The sequence below is a fragment of the Amphiura filiformis genome, chromosome 1 (assembly GCF_039555335.1).
Source record: "Amphiura filiformis chromosome 1, Afil_fr2py, whole genome shotgun sequence".
NCBI lineage: Eukaryota > Metazoa > Echinodermata > Ophiuroidea > Amphilepidida > Amphiuridae > Amphiura > Amphiura filiformis.
Genome location: NC_092628.1, coordinates 45601314 through 45625674, shown reverse-complemented (window position 1 = coordinate 45625674; position 24361 = coordinate 45601314). Strand labels below are relative to the sequence as shown.

Below are 24361 nucleotides of genomic sequence, written 5' to 3'. Positions count from 1 at the left end.
ATTGCATATACTGTATAGAAATTATGCAATATGACGTCGAAAGCATGACAGAGTCATCTTCATTCAAATAAAATTCAGGTACCCGTAAGGTACCACGGAGCAATTCGCACGATAATACAATAAAACAGATGAAAGGTATGAATGGTTGTGGAATCGAATTGCAGACCTGTCCCTCTGTCACCTTAGAACTGCATCTCGTAGGCAATGGTAGGTAATAACCCAACCGAACGATATAACAATTGAAATAACAGCATGTCTTGGTCTCAATTCAAGATGTGCAATTTGGACACACCTACGCGTTGGCTGATTTATACTTCAACAGTTCCTCAAAGTGATATCAGAAAAGCCACTATCTCATTGTTCATTGGCCGCAGTATGCGCCGCCTGGGCACTCAACTTTAGAATTGATGGGTATATGTGCCTACATTTTGTACAAGCGTCATGAAGTAGGCGCATATCAGTACAAAACGTTGGGTTTTTTTTTTATAAAAAAAGGGTCAATTATGTACAATCAAAATGAAAAAGGGTCATTGGGTATAATATTTTGAAAACTGAAGGTGCCTGGTCATCGGGTATAGTCGGCTTCAAAGAGGGGCATATATTGACAGGCACATACCGTCACCTCTAAAGTTGATGCCCCCCCCCCCCCGGGTGCTCGCATTATATTTTGTTCATGGCTCGGCTTTTAAAACTCCCACACATCACAATAAGGCTATTGAAAAGTGTATAAAATAGCTAATGATAGACTGGTCCCTGCGATTAGTCGCGGACCCGAGCGACAATATAGTAAACACATCGAGTTTATAACACAAGTGACAGTAGTCGTGAATTATGGAGGGTTTCATTGAACTTCTACCAGCAAAATATGGAATAATACTAACACAAGACACCAATCGAGATGATGATACCAGCCATAATGGAAGGCTTGTATTTGACCTTCTTATGAATCCAATTTCGTGGCGAGAAGTTAAAAAGGTAATGTATATTTCAAGAAATTTGGGTTCAAAAATTCCGTATCAGCTCGTATCATCAATTCCGTAAATATGGCGTATAGAGGCACAACTTGACAATAAACTGAACTATTTAAACGTAAAGGACGCACTGGATACACATAAATTTGTGTTTCCTTGCTGGCGGAATAGTTGTAAAACTCTTTTTGTCAAAAAGTTGGACAATTTATGAATTATGATTGGCAAAATAGCGAAAGGAAATAGACTTTTCCAACCATGTAAAACTACACTGGGTTGTTGACATGGTCGACATACATTAAGACATACGCATGTTCCTAAAGTAGGAGGTAAGTACTATAATTAATTGTTTAAAGTGCTCAACATACCAGCAAAAAGTCATAGGGTCATCAGAGTACAGGGACTTTGTGAAATACTGGGTACAAAAATAAAGTGCGTGAGCCGATATGCAACATCAAATATAAAAGCCGATTTACATAATTTCCCATGACCTTACAGAAGTGATCGTGCTCAAATATAAAACTATAGAGTTTGGTCCTTGATATGCACCATCAATTGTGTACTTGTGATCAATATTGCTAGGCAAACAATCACAGCAAACATGCCAAAATCCTCCCATTTCTCCTCCATTTACACACATATAAACCCATCCCTTAATGGGGTTAAGTCCTGCAAAGGTCGAGATGAATTCTACTGTAGACATGACTGCATCATGCCCCGGGGCTTGAATTTGATACATAAGGACTCGGACTCGGACTCGGACTCGAACATTGAGGACTCGGACTCGGACTCGGACTCGGACCTCAGAAATTGACAGGGACTCGGACTCGGACTTGGACTCAGACACCAAGGACTCGGACTCGGACTCGGACTCGGATGATGAGGACTCGACTACAACACTGGTACAAAGCGTTAGGTGTATGCGTATAATTCCTAATATTCTTGAAAACATATATCATACTCGTTCTTATACAATGTGTAAATTGATTCATACTCATTTGATAAATAAAATACAGAAACTGACCTAAACTTCATTTTCAAAAATAAACTACCATAAATTGACTAAGATCATATTGATCGCGTTATAAAAATATAAACAAATATTTTCTGATTGAGTGGACACTTTTGGTTGGATTCGACCATGTACATATATTCACTTTGGTTGTAACTGGGTTTTCCATATCACTGGGCCCAGTGACCAAGGTTAGAGGTTCTTTGTGAGTGATCAGGTAGAAATGTGTAGAAATAAGTTATGGAAACACATTGGGAAAAGTTTCAGCAGCTTTTGTCCCAGGCTTTTGTCCCTTTCTAAAACAAAAGCTAGAGCCCAATTATGAAAACAGGAGTACTGCACTTTGCGACAACTGAAGTTTACATGTACATCTCTGCAATCAGTGTCCAAAATAAGGAAAATAATGGAGATTATCCCGAGGGTAACTAAAGCATAAATTCTGCTTGTCCTCAATACATTTTGGTTGTCCCCAAAATGTGTCATACTTTTGGAGGTTAAATATAGTGGTTGTTCAGGGTATAAGTATATAGCACAATATGTGTCCCCAAAATGTGTCATACTTTTGGAGGTTAAATATAGTGGTTGTTCAGGGTATAAGTATATAGCACAATATGATTGTCCCCAGTGATTTTTGGACAAGAGGACAAGAGGATAAGTGCTTATTTTGAACACTGTCTGCAATACTATCAGTAAAATTTCATATCCATATTTTGATTTATAAGCATACATTGCAAGCTCTTTTCATTCAAAGTTGTTATTTAATCCCATTCCAACAGTGGGAAGGGAATAAATAATTATTTGTCTCAATAGCCATTACTGCTATAATGATTTTGCACTTCTATATTGAAGAAGTGAACATTTACTCAGCGTCCGCTGATGTTATTTACAAAAAAAAGGCAATTAATCCTGAAAGTGTTTTTTTTTTAAAAACAAATTTGATATATCAAATGACATTTATTTGTTAAGCCACATGACTTAGTTGTGAGGTTAATCACAGAAGCATGGGCTTTATTATAGGTTGGTACCAGGTCATCTTTTCACCACTAGTAAAAAGGATGTGTTATCAGTATCGACCCCCACAAAGATACCAATGCATTGATCAATACAATGATCAATAGATGAAAGGACTGACATGTTGCTGGGTTACCTTCCTACATGGCTTAATGAGTGTCTGCGGTTGTAATTAATGCTCTACCATTTTACTTGTGGAATTCCGAATGCCACTTGCAATGAAATAGATTCAACAAAATGGTGCAGTTTGGCCCAGTGAAAATCCTGTTTAAGGCTTATTACACCTACATGTATGTGAGATTTAGGCAAAAAAACCCGTTTATTTTCAGTAGGTGGCTTAAAACCCAAAAATAAGAAATTATTTTTTTTATAGAGAAGGTTATTAAAATTGGTTCTTTTTGTGATCTTCAGGTCCCACATAGCAGTTAATTTGACAACTTTTTTGTCCTACTTAGGGTCACTTTTGGCCCTCCTGTCACAAGCATGGGAACAGAAATAAAACTTGCGAATTAACCTTCCCAGGATATTTGCATAACACCTGTACCTGTTTTTCTCCTTTCTTTTCCTTTCGACTATTGCCACTGCACTTTGGAAATCAACCTTTTAATAATTGACTCAATTTCATATTCAATAAAGTGAGATCAACTATGAAAGAATGAGATAAAAAATGATGGATGCTGAAACATGTGAGGTTGTGACATTTACTGTTGATACATTAAAGTTTCAGTACTGTTAATATATTCGAAATAAAGGACATAATTATGTTGTAATGTCATCGCATAATGTGGCAATCTGATCCAACCAAGCCGAAGGAGCCAATTTTGCTGGGGGGAGGGGGGTCAGTTGTTACATTTCAAATTGTATAGCACCCAGGTACAACAAAACAAAGTAAAAACTCGGGTGCGAAACACAACTATTTTGTTTAGGGTATCAAAAACAGCAAAATTGAGGAAAAAAGGGTACCTTAATCGCACAGATGTTACTTGAAAAGGGAAGCTGAACTCGGCAATAAGATGCAGACAAAAATCAGTCGAAATGTAGGTAAATTTCTGGGTGAAATTGTACTATTAACTTGCTTTCTTAATTGGTTTTTCTTCAGGACTCTTGAAAACAATCGCATAGCACTTGTTTTTGGTCCATTTTACAGGAATGAAAAATACTTGCTTTAGGTGCTTTTTGAAAGTCCTTGTATGCGGGTGATATACAACTTGAAATACAAGCGTCACCAGGCAATTTTGAAGTATGCAAATTGATTGGTCTTATCATGTTTGTACAGCCACCTGTATCAGTAATATTGCTCAAACTCCAAATTATGTCTTTGTGGAGGTTGTCTGTCTTTCATCAAAATTAACCCTTGTTTAGAGGCATATGTACACATCCATATCAAAACGATGCACTTGTCGGCTGCTACATGTGTCTCATTTCACATGATATCTAGGAATAAATACCAGACTCATCTCAAGTGGAGGCCTCTTCAAATCATCCCCAAGTCACATGGTTTAGGAATACAGAGAACATTCCTTAACCATGTGACTTGGTGATTATTTGAAGTGAACTCCACTTGAGATGAGAGTCTGGTTTATATGTTTAGCTATGTGAAATGAGACGCATGTAGCAGCCGACAAGTGCATCGTTTTGATATGGATGTACACATATGCTTGCAGATGGAATTCTATGGAAGTTGCTTGAAAATTCTTTTTGCTCCTTTTTTATTCGCACGTATCTCCATTCCCCAATTACCGTCTTTGGCCTGGTTTAATCAGATCACATCATATACATGCATTATATATGAGCACCAAGACCTACATTATATGTGACGGCATGTAGACAATGAAGCAATGCCTGAGGCTGCACTCCTTTCCCATTCAGTCCTTCCCATTTCAAATGTCGTTCTACTTAATTTTTCATGCCCTCAGAGTAACATCATTTAAGAGACATCATTACGTGAGATGACAAATTAGCAGGTGACGGACATTGTGCATGATATGATCAAAGAGTAGTTGTAACATGTATATACGTGTGTATATTGTTATGAAGTTTGCAAGAAAGACATACTCAAATTGAAATTAAATGGCTATCTGATGGCAACAGCTGAAAAACACTATTCTTCACTTTGAAGAAATTGTTTGGTGTATCAAAGTCAAAAAGTTATAGTGGTGTACAATGACCATGCCAGGACATCAAAATGTGTCACTCAAACTGAATATGAATAAATTTTTGAATTTGTATTGTGCTTAATACACGCTTGCAGTTGTGATGCTAACGTCGGGGAGTAACAGAATATTCTGTGTGTGTGGCCTGAACCAAAGGCCTGCAGTGCAAATCTCCTTTTTATCTAGTATTTAGAGAATGTTTACCCAACCGTTGCTATCAAAAGACTGTTGATTCTGGATTCTTGTCCAAGTATTTAATGGTATTGTACCATAATATGCCTACTACGGATGCACTTGCATACCATAATTCTTCACTGACGTAGAGAACATCATTCACAAATTTTCACACTTCTCGGACCTAAAGATTTTAAGGGATTAAACACTTGAAATTGAATGATGTTGTATTCATACTTGCATCTACTGGCATCTAGCGCCGTTGCCCGATGCTAGCCTTTCGAAAAGTTGGGTGTGAGGCATGCATGAAAAAGGTTAACATTGCTACACTTCTGCAGGTCAATAGGTGCTATAATATGAACTTTCATTTGATATTCTAAATACCATTATGAACCCAAAACATGCACCTCAAATCCAACCTTCTACCTCTTGTCAGGCAAGCATAGTCCAAAGGTCCCTTTATAAACGTACTATAGTAAAGACCTGTAATTTTGCTATACATGTAGCTTCAGATTCTTTTAAGTTATAAAACATATAATTCCAAAAAGAAGTGGCACATTTTTTTACAAATGTCCACAACTATAATTGTCATGCACCAAATGCATTTAAAAATTAATCTACACATCTTCTCTTTCTTATTGATACTATATTCCTATGTAGAGCATTATCCATGTATGAATACAACCAAATAGGTTTAATATGTTGGAAAATAAATACTTAGCAACATATTGAGGGCAGGAAGATAATAATATTTTTTTTTCATCTGGCCTAATTGCTTTCAAGAAAATGATAAATGTTTGATGGAAATGAAGTGAAACCATGGTAATGCAAAGTAGCAATGGGCTTATTCCAGTTAAAATCCACACTATACCCCTGTGGAAAATTTTGGAAATATCTTCCACATGGGGAGTATGTTTTTCAAATGCAACTGGTCAGGGTTAATCATTTTGAAACTCATACCCCCCCCCCTTGTATTATGGCTATATCTTCCACAACTGGAGTGAGTATTTCAAATGGAAGTTACCCAAGTGTCTATTCTATTCAAAACTTATACTCCCTCTGTGGAAGACTTTAGCTAAATCTTACACAGGGACAGGGGTAGTGTGGATTTTAAATGGAATAGCCCAATCTACATGTATGTATCAATAGAGGTTATCCACTTTACTCATGTGTGACTTTTAACAAAAGGCACTGGTTCCCGTAGTATTCCTCATTCAAACCAATTCAATGCACGACCTCGGAGTTACCTGCATGACTTTGGCGGGCTATTTTGAAACAGTCATGGTTGCACAAGCATGTACTTCTTTTGAAAGTCCTAAACAAGATATAGCAGTCGTTGATAGGATATGCAGCTTATAGAACATGGATAACCTCTATAGCAATCTACAATTCTACATGTATCATATTGCCAAAATAGTAACATGTATATACATTTACAACAAAAGAACCTTCATTGGACTTCTCCATGTAATGTCCACACTCCCCCTGTGGAAGATTTTGGAAATACCTTCAACAAGGGGAGTAAGAATTTCAAATGGGATTAGCAACTCTATTTGAAACTTGCCTTTTTCTGTGGAAGATTCAGGTTGAATTCCGGGGTTAAATTTTTCTCAGGGTGTATGAAAGTCAAATGGACTGCCTATTATACCAATTCCATTTGAAATTCATACTCCCCCTGTGGCAGATATTTCCAACATTTTCCACAGGGGTAGTGTGGATCTTAAATGGAATAGCCCAATACCTCAGAACCTCCAATTAATCTTCCCAGTCTTTTTCATCTATTCAACATCACCATAGCAATGTGGTTATTAAAGTTGCACATCAATCAATATTTGAGTGGGATCATTACTCTTTTATAATCGGCATTTTTAATTTTAGTTAGCATTTGATATTAGTTTATGATATACATGTTCATTATATTTCATGAGCATTACTAATTAATACAATAATCAAATGTCATTGCCCTTTCTTATAATTAATTTAAAACAATGGGTGTATTGTCTTTTCTTTTTTACAGATAAGAGCAAAACAAGAGGCAGCTATGAAAGTCAAATGTTTCCTCCCTCCTTTGGTAAGTGATGTATTTCTGCCTTGTTGTGGTATGATGGTGTTAAAGAGGAAGCCCAGCAAGAACAGTTCTTCTTGGGTGAACCAAACCTGCCTGGTTATCAAATTAATCAGTGACAAGGTTATCTATGAATTTGACAGGTGCTAATTAATGAAAATGTTATTTCATCAATAAGCATCCATGAAATTCAGAGATAACCTTGTCACTGATTAATTTGATAACCAGGCAGGTTTGGTTCACCCCAGAAGAACTGCTCTGGTGGGGCTTCCTCTTTAAGCCAATGTGAGATGGGGAAGGGTGTCACTATGCATTGCTGTATGGGAATGCAGAGCTGTAGCCAGGGGTGCTGGGGTACAACACTCCCATCATGCCAATCCAGAAAAAAGTCAACTTTTTTCTTTTAAAAAAAGTTGAAAATCAGCCCTTTATTGAAGGAAAAAATTCATAAAAGGTCTGTTTTTTCAGGAAAACCATTGAAATTAGCTCCTTCTTGAAGGAAACATTCACAAAAGTCTACTTTTTAGGTCCTGGAATAAATCCTGGCTACTAACTAGCCTGTGGGGATGTGCAGCTGAAATGGATCTCAATTTCTATCTTCTGGTATAAGGATGATGAATTTTTAGTGTGAAAATTGACATTATGATCATTTGTTTCAAAATTTTCTTAAATTTGTCAGAAAATTTTGTCAATCTTGGAACTAAAATTTCCCAAAATGTACATAGATTTTGAGAACAATCATCAAATTATTTGTTTCAAATTTTGCAAGACATCCTGCAGTCACTACAAAATGTATAGAACCATTCTAATAACTGTACACATTATCAATTGTTTTTATGTAATTCACATATATTCATCTGCTTATCATTCTTATTGATGGCGTAAATTTTTTTTATGAACATTGATTTTATTAAAATTAAGCCAATGTATCTTGAGCCATACTTACTTTACTGGATCTTTAAATTTCAGGCATATGCACCAGAAATATTCATCTTAGAAGCCAAGCATGGATCCTCGTCTGTGTCCAGTCTTTCAGATTGGTCATCTCGAATGGACAGTGGTCATCTCAGCTCAAGTGATGAAAGATCACAGACTAATGGGTCTGTTGAATTTAACTCAGAAGGTATGGTTCTTCCGTAGTAAAATTAGCAATGTTGGCCACAACCAGTTAAAAACCTTTACATAATTTGCTCCATAAAATGAGATGTGATATACTTAAATCATATTTTCATCTTATTTGGGCTATTATATTTCAAATCCACACTACCCCTGTTGAAGATTTTGGAAATATCTTCCACAGGGGGAGTATGAATTTCAAATGGAATTAGCACATTAGGCAGCTCCGTTTGAAACTCACTCTCCCTCAGGAAAAGATTCAGGTTGAATCTTTCTCTGAGGGTGTATGAAATTCAAATGGAGATGCCTAATGTGCTAATTCCATTGGAAATTCATACTCCCCCTGTAGAAGATATTTCCAAAATCTTCCACAGGGGTAGTGTGGATTTTCAATGAAATAGCCCATTTTGGGAGTTTGTAAATATTTACCCTCCATGCACATAATATCCACACACACACATATTAGTCTCTGCCAAAGAGATTAGGCACAAAGAATACCTACTCAAAATTGCCTATGCCCAGTGTAATGGTAAATCCACTATATAATCTGTCGCTCATGGAGAGCAAATTGATTGGCTAAAACCTGAAATAAAATAATAACTGGTATCTGTTAGCATGGGCGTTACGAAGTTTGAGCATGCAGCTCTTAGCTTGCCGCTTTTGGCACTTTGCATCACACACAAAATGCAAATAGCTGTGCACTTTGAATCGAAGTTTGCAGGGAGCATAGCAAAATAATCTGGAGGTTCTAATTTAAATAAAATTGTCTTCCATGACCGACATGCTAACATAGCGGAGTTGGTACTCTTTGTTTCTATACCTCATTGGTCTCGGTATAGTACAAGTCATATTTATTGAATCATAATAAAACATTAATACTTGACAAGACTGAAACAACTGAAACTGCATTGTCATTACCCAGATCAATAGACCGGAAACTCATTAATATTTTACACTCTTATTTTTTGTCTCTGTTAAATGACCTTGATGTTAGCTGTGTATTTTCTGTCATCTTGTTGTCTAAATAACAGTATCAATATTTGAAGTATTATTGATACATAGAAAAACATGTCCCTGAGATACATACACTATCAATATAATTGTTATCTTAGTCAATATAATTGTAATCTTTGATGCTACGCTGAAGCACATTTTCAGCAATATTTTCAAACTCGGTAAATTCTAAACAGTCTTGGATGTTTTGTCAACTTTGTCTTGTTAAGCCCACCCTTGCCTCTTTTTCTTTGTTTATTTGTTTGATTGTTTGTTTTTGTCTCTGTACAGTATTTTTTTTGCTTTTTATTGTTGTTGCGTCTGTGTTCTTACTGTTTGTCTCTCTGTTCTCATTCATATTTGGTTCATTTCACTTCCCACCATAAAATTGTCTTCTTTTTATCACCTGTACATATCTAACAATCTTTCTTCTGTCAAACCTTCAACCTTAATCTTGTTTGTGTCTCTGTATGTACTCTGTATGGTCTTGTAGGGAACACAGCTGCAGTATCCACAACTAGCGAGCAAGAGAAGCAAGCAACTAGTAAACAAAAATCTGTCAAAGATGCATTAAAAAATAATGAGGTATCAAATACTAGAACGCAGAAGAAGAAAAGTGATAGGAAAAGTGTCCAAATTAGTGACAAAAGAAGTAAAACACAAGATGGCAAAGTGGAAGATGCACCAAGTAGCAAACAAGGTGCAAGTGCGCAAAGTGGTGCCTCTAATGTCAAAACAGGTGGTCAAAAATTGGCTTCTAAACCTGGAAAGAATTTAAAGACTAGTGGAATTGCTGGTAGAACTTTAGAAAAGAAAACCATTGGTCAGACTGCAAAAGAGTCTACTAAACTATCTCCTATGAAATCATCAAATGTGAAGCAAAGTGATAAACATGGAATAAAGGACCAGGTTGCTAGGACTGGCAAAGAGGCTATTCAGCTAAATAATAAGGCACCAAAAGTCACATTTGGAAAGAAAACAGATAGTAAGCATGTTGAAAAAGGAAAAGTTGACAGGACTTTGGAAGAGGCCAATAAGTCAAGTTTGAGAGCACCATTAGGTGTGCATGGAAAGAAGAAGACTGAAGAGACTAGTTCAGTTGGGCGTGGTGGTGATCCCGAGAAACCGGGAAAATCTGTAAGAGAGATGCTAGCAGCTAGGAAAGGGGTAGCCCCACAAGGGCATCAACAGGGAAGGGGTGGTAGAATAGATATCACAGGAGGAAATACAGGAAGAGGTGTAGGATTAGGGACTATCATGGAAACACAGGCACAAATGCAAAGTACAGTAGGGAAGACAACTAAAGTTGGTAGGTAGTTTTTGGTTTTAGTTGATGTTTTGGTTTTGCAATTTCTGTTTGCAAATTTTTAGAACAGAATATACTTTAATATGCCATTATGTTTTGCTTGAACTGTTTGAAATGATGATTAGATTGGTGGTTCATTGACTTGGTTAAGTTATTACTTTTCGATACAGTTTATCTTGCTAGTTGCTGCAACATTGTTTTCCACATTCCCTTATCATGATGATAAATTGATATTTCCCACATTTGAATGTTGTTGATTTAACTACATTTTCTATTTTGTTTAAATGTGTATTATGTAATTAAATAACATATTTCAAATAGCTGTTCATTTGTGCTGTGTGATAAAAGGAGTGGCAAATAGAGTGGTCCGGAAGGGGAGAAGGAAAACTGGACCTTCTTTATAGAAATTTACATAAACTTGCAGCTATCTCACACCCCTCCTTGATTCCTTTGATAACATTTAACCTAAATTTGTGATGTGATCAAGCAAAATGAGTCCAATGTCAACTCAATTAAATTCCGTATATCAAATTATTAGTAATTTTTTTAGCTTGGTTTAACTGAAATCCATGATTCTACCATCCTTTGTTAGAAGTTTTTCAAAGTTTTAGTCATCACAAAGACAAATGAATTACATAGAAAATACCAAATATTTTCCTCCATATCTGCAAACTAATATTGCTGACTTTCCATTCATTTTGCTTGACTACATCACATTTTAAAGTGAATTATTTCCTATAAACCAATTTGCATCTGTTTGATGCTGTGCAACACATTTCTCCATTTTGTAAATTGTACTCATCATTTCCACATTCATCAGTTCAATAATTTAAATGAAAGACATCTGTATATTAGTTTGCACATTTGCTACATTTTGTTATTAATACTAATAATAGAGACATATATTAGCAATGTATTAATGGCAAAATAGATCATGTATACATGTATGAAGAGTTTTACAAAATGCGATATAAGCCATTTTCAAATTTCTTGCGTTGAGACCACCAACATTTGCCCTATAATTCTAGCTTGACACCCTAGTTTAAGGAATCCAATGTATGTTCAAAAACAGCACATATTTGTGAGTTATATTTGCCTTCTCAAATTGAGAAAAATGGATATCACTTTTTGTATCTCTCATATATAGATGGAAACCTATTTGTATTCAGTCATTTTGAAATGAAGTATAGAACAAGTAAAGTAATCATGTGATAAGATAGTAGACATGGAAGGTTAATTAACTTGATCATTTCTGCACAGCCTACATTGCATTTCATCTGCTGCTTTCATTTCATCTTCATTTCAGACACAACTATTGCATGCTGGATATATCTTATTAAATACTGTGTGTGAAGTGAAATTTTCATGTATAATTTTTAGCGCATTTGCCACTTTTCAACAGTTTCACTTGTTTTTAAATTCACAATTCTTAGCTTCCATACTTTGAACTATACACACAAAAGGAATATATTCATGAGATGTTATTTTTGCAGTAGCTTGTAATGTGAAAAGTACAAAAATAATTGTAGCCCAAAAATTTCCACTTTTAAGTAGATGATTTCCCATTCTAGTTGTACTAAATTATATTTCTTTTCAACTGGACTTACTATATATGATGGCTACAGTATCACATCATATCCATGACGCATCATCAGGCCAACTGATCTTGAATTGGCTCTGTGTTCTTGACCTACATGTACATCTACCATTGTGACATCACACGGGAGTCTTCGAGGGATTATTGTGCTTGACAAAGAACATAGATGGTACGAAAGAGGGGTGAAAGAAGCAATATATTTTGGCAGGAAGGAACCAACTTTGAATCGCGGAGGGGGACTACACCACAATTTGCCAAGAGCTACGAACCTGCCACCAGGAAAATCCCTCGACGACTCCTGTGTGATGTCACATTTACCATCGTGATGTCACAGGTCAAGAACAAAGTCAATTCAAGTTCAGTCGGCCTGATGATGCTTCATGGATATATGACGTGATACCATAGCCATCATAAATAGTAAGTCCATTAGAAACAAAAGAATGACGCATGCATGATTATATTGTATCTGAACAAACTCTAATGGTTCTTTTTTACATTTGCATCCCAGGCTTGAAGCCAATCCCAAAGCAGCAGGCATCTCATAGAAATGACCCGATCATTGCTTCACACAATCTTCCCCACCCCTACAGCACACACCCTCTGATTCCCCTGCACAAGCACTCTCAAAATTTACCTGTTATGACTATTATATCTAATCCCACTACTAATACTAACACAGATAGCAAAGAACCCACAGTATTGACTATAGCTAGTAGATCTCAAGGCATCACACAGGGTGGCCAAAAACTGACAACTACTGATGAAGCAACAATGGGTTATCCTTATCCAAAGAGCAACCATCCTGTTGTGTTTTCAAACAGGGTCCCAGAGAAGCCACATGGTGTGAGGGAAAACAAGATACCTTTGTTCAGAGAGAAGACTTTTGTTATTGAGCAAGAAGCCTCACATCGTAAACGAGAAGATGTGGATGTTACTCCTGGTGATTCAAGAGATTCGGAGAGAACTAATGTAACAGATGCGGTATCTGAATCACCTACTATAAGTATAAATATGAGCTCGGCTAATAGCTCGAAACGTGGTGAGTCCAAAGAAGCTACCACAGCAGAGTTACCTTATTCCGAAGATGCCAATGATACATCTCAGTTACCATCTACCAATGATGCATGGGATTCCCAAGATGCATCAGGTATCCAGGCAACAGAAAATCTTGATTACGATCCATTTTGGACTGATTTAACCGAAGATGAGTTGGCTGAGCATGAATGTACATCGCTTTGTGCGAGTAATGAAGATCACGTGGAGGTAGATCATGTAGATGTTGAAAATGATGTAGGTGCTATTGATGATGACACAGAAAATGCTGCTAGCATAAGTGATGATGATGAAGATGGTGATAATGATGAAGATGATGATAATGCTGTTGATAATGATATTAATACTGGTGATATCACTGAAGACAACCAGATCGATAATACAAATGAATTCTCTCCACGCATGTCACATTTAGAACCGTCCTCATCAAACAAACATATCCGACAATCAAGGTCTAAAAAACCTCTGCAAAAGGAACCATTTCTATCTGACATAGATGAAGAAGATGATGAACTGGCCTCGATAAGAAGTGGGAAAAGTGGCCCTCAAGAAGAGGACGTACCAATACATGCAAGAGCCTTTGGGAGCATGGAAGATTATATGCAAGCCAGATATGCAAACAATGTTTCTACCGTTAATGCTAATAACAATAATGCTAACATTGCTAATACACCAGCAGCAAATACTGACCCAGCTATAAAACCAAGTATAATCATTTCAGATTCAGATGATGAAACTGGCACACATACAACTCGTTCTTCTGATACAGACCATGGTACAAATCAGCATCTTGGTACTAATCCTAATATTGATCCTAATAATACTGATCCTAAATTCCCAAACTCTAATCTTACTAACAATACTAATATCGTTTCTAGTACAAGAAAGAGAAAATCTCCTGATTCTGATTTAGATAACTCAACTTATAAATTAAGTAGTTCTAATCAGCGTAATTCGGTAGTAATGCCCAATAATGACATTAATATCCATGTTCAGTCTGAGGAAGATATTCTGAAACAGTCAAAAGAGCTTTTATCAAAATCTCAAGACATTCTTAAGCTATCATTTAATCAAGATCGATTTTCTGATCTTGGACCACTTAGTGCAACTCCTCCCGAGACTGACAGCGATGTTGATGATGAGGGCGCTTTATCTTTTAATCGTAGTTCTAGTAGTTATAATATTATTCACTTGAGTGATTCTCAGACTAACACCCCACCTCTAATGATCTCAGGTCATTTGATGCCGAAGATCCGTCCTGCGCATTCTGACAACGAGCCACGTTTGAGCAGGACAACGTCCGGCGGAAAGTCTGCGCATTCTGACAGCAAGACACCTTTGAGTAGGACAGCATCAAGTGGAAAGTCTGCTGGGAAGAGAGATATTTATAGTAATACAACTAATGAGGATTCTGGCATATCAGATGAGCCAGTGGTTGATGGGATAGATGTAGATTATCAAGGAGCATTGAGTGATTCTTTTGAAAGGTATGTATCGAGAGAGGATGAGGAAACATCCTCGCACACACACACCAGAGTGTATTTAGGATGAACGATTCTGGCCCATTCTGCCCTCTCATGGCAAAAGGACATTAGGAGGGCAGCATTGGTCAGGGGACCATCCTAAGCCCACTAGTGGGGTCCAGGGCAGAGCTCTGTTGGTGGTATCCCTGGAAAATGGTAAAGAGTGGCTTTTGAAGCAACTGTGGATATTATGTAATATTTAGTTATTTCATTCATTCATGTTCATTTTTTATTTTTATTAGACTTTTTATTATTACAAAAGATGACCCAATTCAAATTATGACCAGTAACATAGGAAATGTAATATTCACAATATCCTAAAATGAATGATGCTCTTACTACAATAAGTTCTATTAGATGCACTTTTACAGCTCTCTCTTTCACATGGGATATATAATTTTCAAACCATGATCTGTAGTTTACATTTTAACATATCTATGTACTGAGGCGAGTATAATCTCACCTTGGAGTAGAGTCCCACCCCCCAATTTTTCAAAAAATTCCAGAACTGCAGTCTACATTTTGACATATCTTTGTAGTGACACGAATATAATCTCACCTTGGAGTAAAGTCCCGCCCCTAATTTATAGAAAAAAAATTCCAGAAATTCCAGAAAAAAAGTTATATGTGATTTTATTATGCAGTGTCAATGTCATAGTCTATATATGATTTCAAAATGCATTGGATTTTTATCCATTTTTAAATCATTATAGACTATGACATGAACACAAATTATAACTTTGCATATTAAAAACACCAAAAACCTTTTTTTTTTTCTTTCCTTTTTTAAAATAAATTTGAGTCTAGTTACACCCCCCATCTTGATAATTTTTCACCTAAAAAAGAGGTGGGACTTTATAGTACTCGTCAGTACAGTAAAACCAGCTATTTTCTGTGTGCGCATCATTTAACAGCACACATTGAATGTCGCATACAATTGACTTTGGCACAATGCAATAGAATTTGAGCAAACCAAGATGATTTATTAACCATAGGTTTTCCCAGTTAAGCTTATTCATAGCTTGATAATATATCAAAATTTCTTTGCCATTTATATTCTCAGGTGGGATGACATCTGGTAAGTGAGTGTGATGTAACAAAATAAAATAAAACAAATCCAACAGTATTTGTTCGACTAATTGACATTGAAAATATTTTGTTTGTATTGTGGCAAATGGTGTGTATCTTGTTGATGTGACGATTTACCCAAACAAAATATTTCCCCGTTTATCTGCTTTAGTGTTGCTGTGACCCAGTTGCAATATCCGACTTGAGGTTTTTAAAAATCTAAAAGCATAATTATATGGTAGGAAAGCAATTAAGCAACATTTATTACCAGTTCAAATTTGCGTGCACCTTTGATGCAACTTGTGTTTGCACTTGGATCTCATTTTGTAATTGTCCAAATTGCAGGCAAACTTAACTTAACCTGCATTTTCCCCCCTCTCTGATTTATTTTTCCCTTCCCTTCTTTTTGGATTTTGGTGGGGCGGTCTTAGAAGTGCATAACACCTGTTCACTTCAGCCATTCACTGGACTTTTTAAAAAAAATTGTTCCTTTTATGATATTGTGTAAATTTTGATTGTGCAATATAATTTTTTTGTAACTCTGTTATGTGCCATAAAGTGTAATAAATAAATTAATTAATTAATTAAAAGACAAAATGAATGTCAGGTTTATCCCTGGGAGTTTATCTGTATTCCAATTATAATAGCTATTAAAGTTGCATTTTTGTTGAGCCAGTCATAGAGATTGTTGGTTTATTTATCTGTGAGAAATTGGACGATCATTCAGGGGCAATTTTTGGTTATACTAGATGTTTTTATTATTGGCACATTTTGTGGCCCATCAACAATGTGTTCAGTGTGGGCGTATGTAACAAGACATAATGAATAAAATTACTGCCAACTATCTATTGTGAATTTTTTCAGGTAGTTTCAATTTTCCACCTGTGTATGACGGACTGCATGTGCATTGGGGCAAATACCCCCTGTCAGAACTCTAGCCTCCTGTTGCCCCCAGTAAAAACCCAAAATTGCAAAAATTTCCACTTTTGCAGCAATTTTGCACAACTTGATTTTGCCCCCTGAAATTCACTTCGCCACCCAATGCCACCCCCCGGAAAATCATGGCGCCACCACTGTACTTCTATGTGGGCCACATGATTTTATACATAATTTGCCTGTTGGAGAATAGATTGCCCACTTCAGATACATCGGAACCTTCTTTGCTTATAAATAGTTGAGGAAACTTGTAAAGAATAATGAACGCTGTTGGATTGTTGATTTTGGTATTTATTTTCAACAAAAAAAAGGTGTCCCAGAGGTTGCTATCAAATGCTGCCTAGTAACTTTTCCCTATCTTCCATATTACCCATTTTGTGTGGCATATTAATGATTGTGTTTATAGTGGTACTAAACCTTTGTGTGTTGCTGGTGGTTGTTAATGCTCCTACACCCCCTCAAAGCTTATATTATCCACTAATTAATATCTTAAAATCGATTATAATTATTGTAGGTTAATATTTTGTTTTCTTTTGCTATTATTAACTTATTAGTAATAACATTGATTATGTGAAATCATGCATAAAATAAATGAACTATGATCAAGGGATTCAACCTTAGTTAATTGATTATAAAATAAATAATGACTGCCTGAGACCATAGCTATATAAATATTAGTTAATGACATTACAGTCATCATTGTGTTAATGAAATAACTCTAGTATGAACTCGTACATATATTATAGATAGACAAAATCAATGGGTAGTGGAGACAAGATGATTGACATATATTTAAAATAATTGACCTTTTCGGTAAATCCCAAAAGCCTTAGACATTGGACCCCTACATACATACATTATTCTGATGTGCAAAGTCTTACTGCGCAATTCACTGGGGTGAAACTGCAGTAGCAACGTTCGCTACTGATGTGCGCATTGGCGTGACATTTGCAGGGGTCCAATCGTAAAGGTTTTCGGGATTTACCAAAATGATCATTTGTAAGTTTTAGAATGCATGCAAAGAATTGATAATTTAATGAACCTTTGTGGTATGATCTTGATTAATTGATGTGACTGGTTATTGATTGATTAGTTAATTGATTGATTATATATATATTTTATTCCAGGAATGAACCACCATCAAACACAGCTAGTAGGAATACAGGTAGACAATCACGAGATGAGGCTAGCAGACGGTCGAGCAGACAACAAGAATCAAGTAGAGATGAAGCAAGCAGACGATCAAGTAGACAGCAAGAATCAAGCAGGCAATCAAGTAGATATTCAAGCAGGGAACAACAAAGTAGGCAATCAAGACAGGATGATGAAAATCAGGAATTGGAGCCACTGCCTTCATTACATTTAGATCTAGGTAGGTTGAAGGGAAAGAATCGTAAGAGGTTAATTACCATGCATGGGGATCAAGATTGTGTTTCTGTGAAGAAGTGAACTTCAGTACAGTAGTAAAGGGAACATCTCCCCTCTCCATCTTCCTGGGATGCTGGCTGCTGAAATGTGTTCAGATTTTAAGCCTTTTTTGACCATTTTGCCCCACCCTCGATAAAAAATTGTGGAATGCTATTGGTGAACTTCAAAGCTTGTGTACCAAAGGTTTATGCATTTAGGAAAAAGTACATTATATAAGATAAATGCATTATGACTTTTAAAGGATTTAAGCAAACTTGCATTTTTGCAAGTGCACTGTTTTCCTGTTGATGGAAAAAACATTTTTTATGTCTCCACCGGAGGTATTATGTTTCCTGGTTGTCCGTCCGTCCATCTGTCTGGGTGTCCGTCTGTCCGTCCAAGCTTGCTAGTGTAATTTCTCAAAACTGGTAAATCGCCATAGATAATGTGAAGGTCATTTTGGGGGTCAAGTGAAATTGCACCGGTTGAAATGATGGGCGTCAAGGTAGAGGCATTGCGGCCGGCGCTTTGCTTCGAGAACCGTGCAGGTTGAGAACCGCGAAATTCTAGTTCTTATTAAGACTCTGAAGTTCTTATTTTATTCTTTGGGCAAGAATCAGTTTGTGGATGGAAACAAAATAACTTTATATGGCCTATTTGGCCAATGCCTTATTTGGTGGCTACAATAATATTCACAGGCTTCAAATGGTACCTCTTCGATATATGGCCCCTGCAGTAGTAAAAATTTGTTTATTAAATCGTAGGCAAACCATCTTGATATTGACTTTCAATGTATGCCATTTGCTTATCTCTTCTTGGGAATTATTTTGCATGGCAAAATATGTAACATATTAGATTAAATATGATGCAAATGTTATTGCTATATTCTTTACAGGTTTAGAAGACAATGGGCTTGGTGAATCAATGGACACTGAACAAGATGAGGAAAACCAGGAGGAGCAAGATGTAGATATGGAAGCTGAGATGGAAGAAATAAGAAGACGTCAAGCTGAAGAGCTGAGGTTAAGTCGGATGAGATCACACGAGATGTCTCAGAGTAGAGGTCCTCCATCTGGACATGTGTCTGCAAGAGATGGAACACAAAGTCAGATGGATGCAGAGCAGAGGATGAGCAGAGAACAGTCAAGAAATGAAGGCAATCTGGAGGTAGTGAATCAGGATATAAGTGGGAGATTAACACAGCAGACAAATACTGGGGATGAAGAAGAAGAGCAAGGTGATGAGGAAGAACAGGAGGAGGAAGAACAAGAGGAGGAAGAGCAGGATGAGGGGAGTAAGATACATGATGAATGGGAAGCAGAAGCTGCTAAGGATGCTATGCAAGAGTTACAACTAGATGGACAGCAGGAAGAAGAGAGCAAAGATGAGGTAAGAAATTTATGGAAAGTTTGTTGTTTGAAGATATAGAATGACTTAATTTACATCCTCATAATAAGATTTTTGCAACTGTTATGTGTAAATTGGGTCATTTCATTTAAAATCTATACTACCCCTGTGGAAGATTTGGAAAATGTCTGCCACAGGGGGAGTATGAATTTCAAATGGAATGAGCACATTAGGCAGCTCCATTTGAATTTCATACACCCTCTGAGAAAGATTCAGCTTTAATGTTCCCCTGAGGGAGAATGAGTTTCAAATGGAACTAATGTGTTAATTCCATTTAAAATTCATACTCCCTCTGTGGAAGATATTTCCAAAATCTTCCACAGGGGTAGTGTGGATTTTAAATGGAATAGCCCAAATTGTGTGCATGTTTAAATTGCATTCTTGTGGGAGTGTAATGATTGAAGTCAAGTATCTGCCTGTCTATGTGCTATTATGACCCACATTTGGAATTTTCTTCAGTTCAGTGGGAAGGCTCATACGTTTTCCATTAATATATTTGTGTTCTCCCTAATCGTGCATAGTTAACTTTATGGAAGAATTATCTTAACCCCAACAGGCCTGAGTACTACAAAATACTACAAACAACTTCACTATGCATGCGTGCATCCCACGGAATGTAATGACGCAATCACCCTAAGTGATCTATAGGCACGCTTTCGTTGGCCTGGCCAGCGAAAGACCCATGGCTAAATGTTGGTGACCCTGTGCTTGGCATGCGAGGGGTCTCGGGTTCGAATCTCACCCAGAGCAAAAAAATTTGTTTTCTCTATTTATTCCTTCCTTCTTTCCCTTCCAGTTGCCAGAAAGCCCTTCAGGTGTTAGGGTTAATATAATGAATGCTTTTGATGTTCATATCAATAACTGTAATTTCTTGGTAATGTAATATTTTTTCTTCTTCTTTTTTTAATCAGCAGGAAGATGAAGTCCAGAAGGACCCATTGATTGAAGAATGTAAGTTGACATAACATTTAAATAAATTTTGAGTATTTCAATTTAAATAACTTGAGGTGTATTAGTAAAAGGTAGTATTTATTTATTTAGTAAAAATTTTCATTACATCCATTTTGTTGTGTACTATGATTAAGGTATAAATGAAGTGACATGTGACGTCATGCCAAACAGTTTGTCGGTAGTTGCCATTGTTGTTTGCCCGGAAGTATGCATGTGTATCCTATTTTGTTGACGACCTGCATGCTTTAACATCTATGTCGAATTAGATAAAAGGCAATAAGCTATTGAACAATGAAGTTGTCATATGCTGTTTCCTCAAACATTTCATTAAGCTAATTAGATAATTCAGAACAGAGTGCATCTTTGGTAAAAATCGCGGAATGTGAGACGGCATATAATAACACAATCCTCCATAGACAAGTGTGGGACTGAACTGTGACTGATCGCAAATTCCTGTGATACTGGTCTTTTGTGTATTTTGTCTTACATTTTACTGTAGTATGGCCAGAATCTTGCATCGTAGGTCTAGAAAAAATGCTAGAATGGATTGTTTAATGGTTGATTACTGCTAAATAATCACTTTTCTTTGTTTTATTTTGCAAATCAACACGAAAGTTAGACATTTCACACAGTTTTTCACTATTTTGTGGCATTTTCAAATATCCGTGAGCAAACCCCGAATTCTGTGAATTAATCAAACCCAACAATTGGTAAAACAAATAAAAGTTTTTTTAAAGTGCAGTGTTCGTCACCATTGAAATACTGTGTGCTGCGCACAGTCGTGATATCCTACCAGATTTTTACCCACACTGCGCTCTTCTGAATTACCAAACTTGCTTATAGACCAGTCCCATGCATATCTTATCCATAAACGTTGCTGTCACATCTATACTCTGAATTAAAACCTGAACAAATTTTGGTTGTTTGGATGTGAGAGCCCAGATGTATTTCCTGTTACAGGTTGTGGTATTTTGTGGAAATTGGTCAGGAGCTACTAGTGTTATTCAGTTGACTGATACCGACAATTTATCAGTCTTCATTTTAATTATTAGCAAGTTAGGATAGGATAAACTGTAATGCTTTTTGGGTGTTCGAGTGGGGTGCCATATGTGGTGCCTGCCCCTTCTGCATTCCAGTGGAGGCACCAAGGGTGTGTTTAAAGTTCTTTGGTGGTACTGTGTTATGACCACCAACGTATAGGCCTACCTTTCTGTTACGACCAAGGTATTCACCAACCTTACTGATGGCCTAGGGACAGAATACCCTTTACTACCAGGTTCACACAAAGTAAACACAGTACACTGTAGTTACTATTTCAAAACAATAAAAGACTAGTAATATTTATTTTGGGGTTAATTACATCATCAGGTGGGGCTTTAACCATGTTAACCTGCTTCACAAGTTATAATACACAATCATATCATGTATAGCATAATCATAATATCAATATGTTATTGACAGTGCCATCATTGTGGCTTGAGAAGACTAGAGTCTTTATTATCCATGGTATCATGTCTTGATCACTAACTGGTGTTTCCATGAAGACTTAGCTGTAGCTAGTTGAACAGATAATGCATGCATGCCGCTCGCGTTTTTGAGCACAATACTCAAAGTCATGTCATGACAGAAATAATACAGCTAGCTTTAACTTGCTTGAAGTCTACAGTTTTTACTCACTGCTTAAGCTTAACAGTTGTTTGGGATGGTTCCATACCAACTTCACCTCCAGTGGGTTCCTCAATAACTGATAAGTCTTTTAATTGAAACTCTTGCATTTATTCTGCAAATGTTAGGTATAAAAACGGAAACAAATCTCGGCACATGTGTGCTATCCGTTCTGCTCATGTAGGCAGCCATTTTGATCTCCAACCTGTAGGCAATTAAGCCTGTCTCCCAATTACTAGTAGCTGGCAGGGGGTGTCTGATGCTGGATGCTCAATGCCTCAATCAATCCTATGATATACCAGTGGACATCACAACTGTGTGTATCTGATGTTCTTTCTGATAATATCATTGTACTAAACAGGTGAAAGATTACAAAATGAGCTGGAGGAAGCCAGAGCAAGAAGAATAAAACTAGAACAAGAAAGAGAGGACCTTGTAAAAAGAGCGAAGAACAGTCAGACTGCTACGCAAGAGAAAAGACACAAATGTAAGTTGATTTATTTATTTCAAAAGAAATAAACATCTGTCCATGTGTGTTTTCCATTGTGCATTTTGATTTTTGTCAGATATGATCAGTATAATTCTTCAAGTTATTAGAAAGTACTACCAGATTCCTTTGGCTGCCGAGCCCTAAGGTATACTGCTGCCCAGCCTACTATGTGGCTACCCTAGAGTAACACTGCAATACCAACCCAGTACCAGTGTGTGTAAACTATGTGTGGTTCAGATGTGTGTACTCTTAGTACCCACACAGGTACTCTCGAGTACCAATGAAGTAGCTGGGCAGCAGTGTACCTCTAGGAATCTGCCAGTGTATGTTGTGTCCTGGAGTGGGTAGTAGATTACAGGCACATCAGCGATACCCCTTGGAGTATTTGGTGTAAACGGAGACAAGTAGCCTCACTCGTGTGAATCCAAAAAAATCTTGGCTTAGTAGCCTGAGACCTACTTAGTAGAGGGACAATAAATGGAAAATCTATTCATGCCATTAAACATCAGTGCCGAAGAGAGCACCATGCTACATCGGTTCCTAAAATAGCACCATCCTGCATCGGTGCCTAAGAGAGCACCATCCTGCAAGATGTAACTCTTAAAAGGCAATGTAATGCACCTACATCTTGCAGTCACACGCAACAAGTTCTCTTGCTCAAGATTTCAAACAATAATTCATCCCTGTGTATTCTATCCCACTCTGTGGCATACTTGAATTTCTTAAACTCAAGTACTCAAGCTATATATCAATTCATTCATTCATAGTCCAAGCACACCATTGTATACAGTTTATGTTTACATTTGAATTCTTTAGATCCCAATCAATTATGATGATATATTTTTAATTGTAACACCAGCGTGTACTTTTCAGTGTGTTGAAATGACTGATTTGCAGGTGGATTAGTGGTCAGAAGAGACAGGTGATTCAATGTACTCCAAAACAAACACTCTTTGAGTTATTATTTAAATATGCATAATTAACACATTTGTGACGTGGTATATTGAAAGGAGACACTTTTGTTCAGGATCGTAAATGGAGAAATAGCAAAATAGCAAATCTGCCCGGGGGTGGTTTTTTCACAATTTGGGTTTGCTGCAAATTTGTGATGTTAATAATGTTTAAAATATTGTCTGATAATTTCAGACCGGAATATAGCTGGCATCTTGTATTTTTTCAGGTATTTTTCAAGGTTATTCCTACTCTCAACATTGTCAATAATATTTTTAAAGACCGATATCTCAGTTTCCAATTTTATAATACCATAACTTAAAAACTCAATATCTTCAATTGTCCAAATGTCCGATTTCATTGGGGAAAACGGCATTGTGGAGCAAAATATCTCTATATATGACACAATCTGGTCCATGGGGGCCAAATGCGGCAAATTTGAAACCGAGATAAAGGTAAAAATATGGATTAAAAAACAATAAAATACATAAAGAAAGTAGACTTCAGAAAACTTT

The 24361-nt window shown here is 36.7% G+C and overlaps 1 protein-coding gene across 6 annotated transcripts in view; it reads left to right on the top strand.

Annotated features, from left to right (window-relative positions):
• The window catches only part of LOC140147634 (uncharacterized), a 56751-nt gene that overhangs the window by 17534 nt on the left and 14856 nt on the right, over window positions 1-24361 (top strand). For 5 of the 6 annotated variants that reach the window (XM_072169442.1, XM_072169436.1, XM_072169429.1 and 2 more), the window contains exons 4-10: window positions 7336-7389; window positions 8353-8506; window positions 14683-14935; window positions 18103-18347; window positions 19278-19771; window positions 20701-20740; window positions 22767-22892. In XM_072169442.1, the coding sequence (XP_072025543.1) occupies window positions 7336-7389; window positions 8353-8506; window positions 14683-14935; window positions 18103-18347; window positions 19278-19771; window positions 20701-20740; window positions 22767-22892 (1366 nt within the window). The remainder of the gene's footprint in view (window positions 1-7335; window positions 7390-8352; window positions 8507-14682; window positions 14936-18102; window positions 18348-19277; window positions 19772-20700; window positions 20741-22766; window positions 22893-24361) is intronic. The other variant, XM_072169416.1, reaches the window with a different exon arrangement.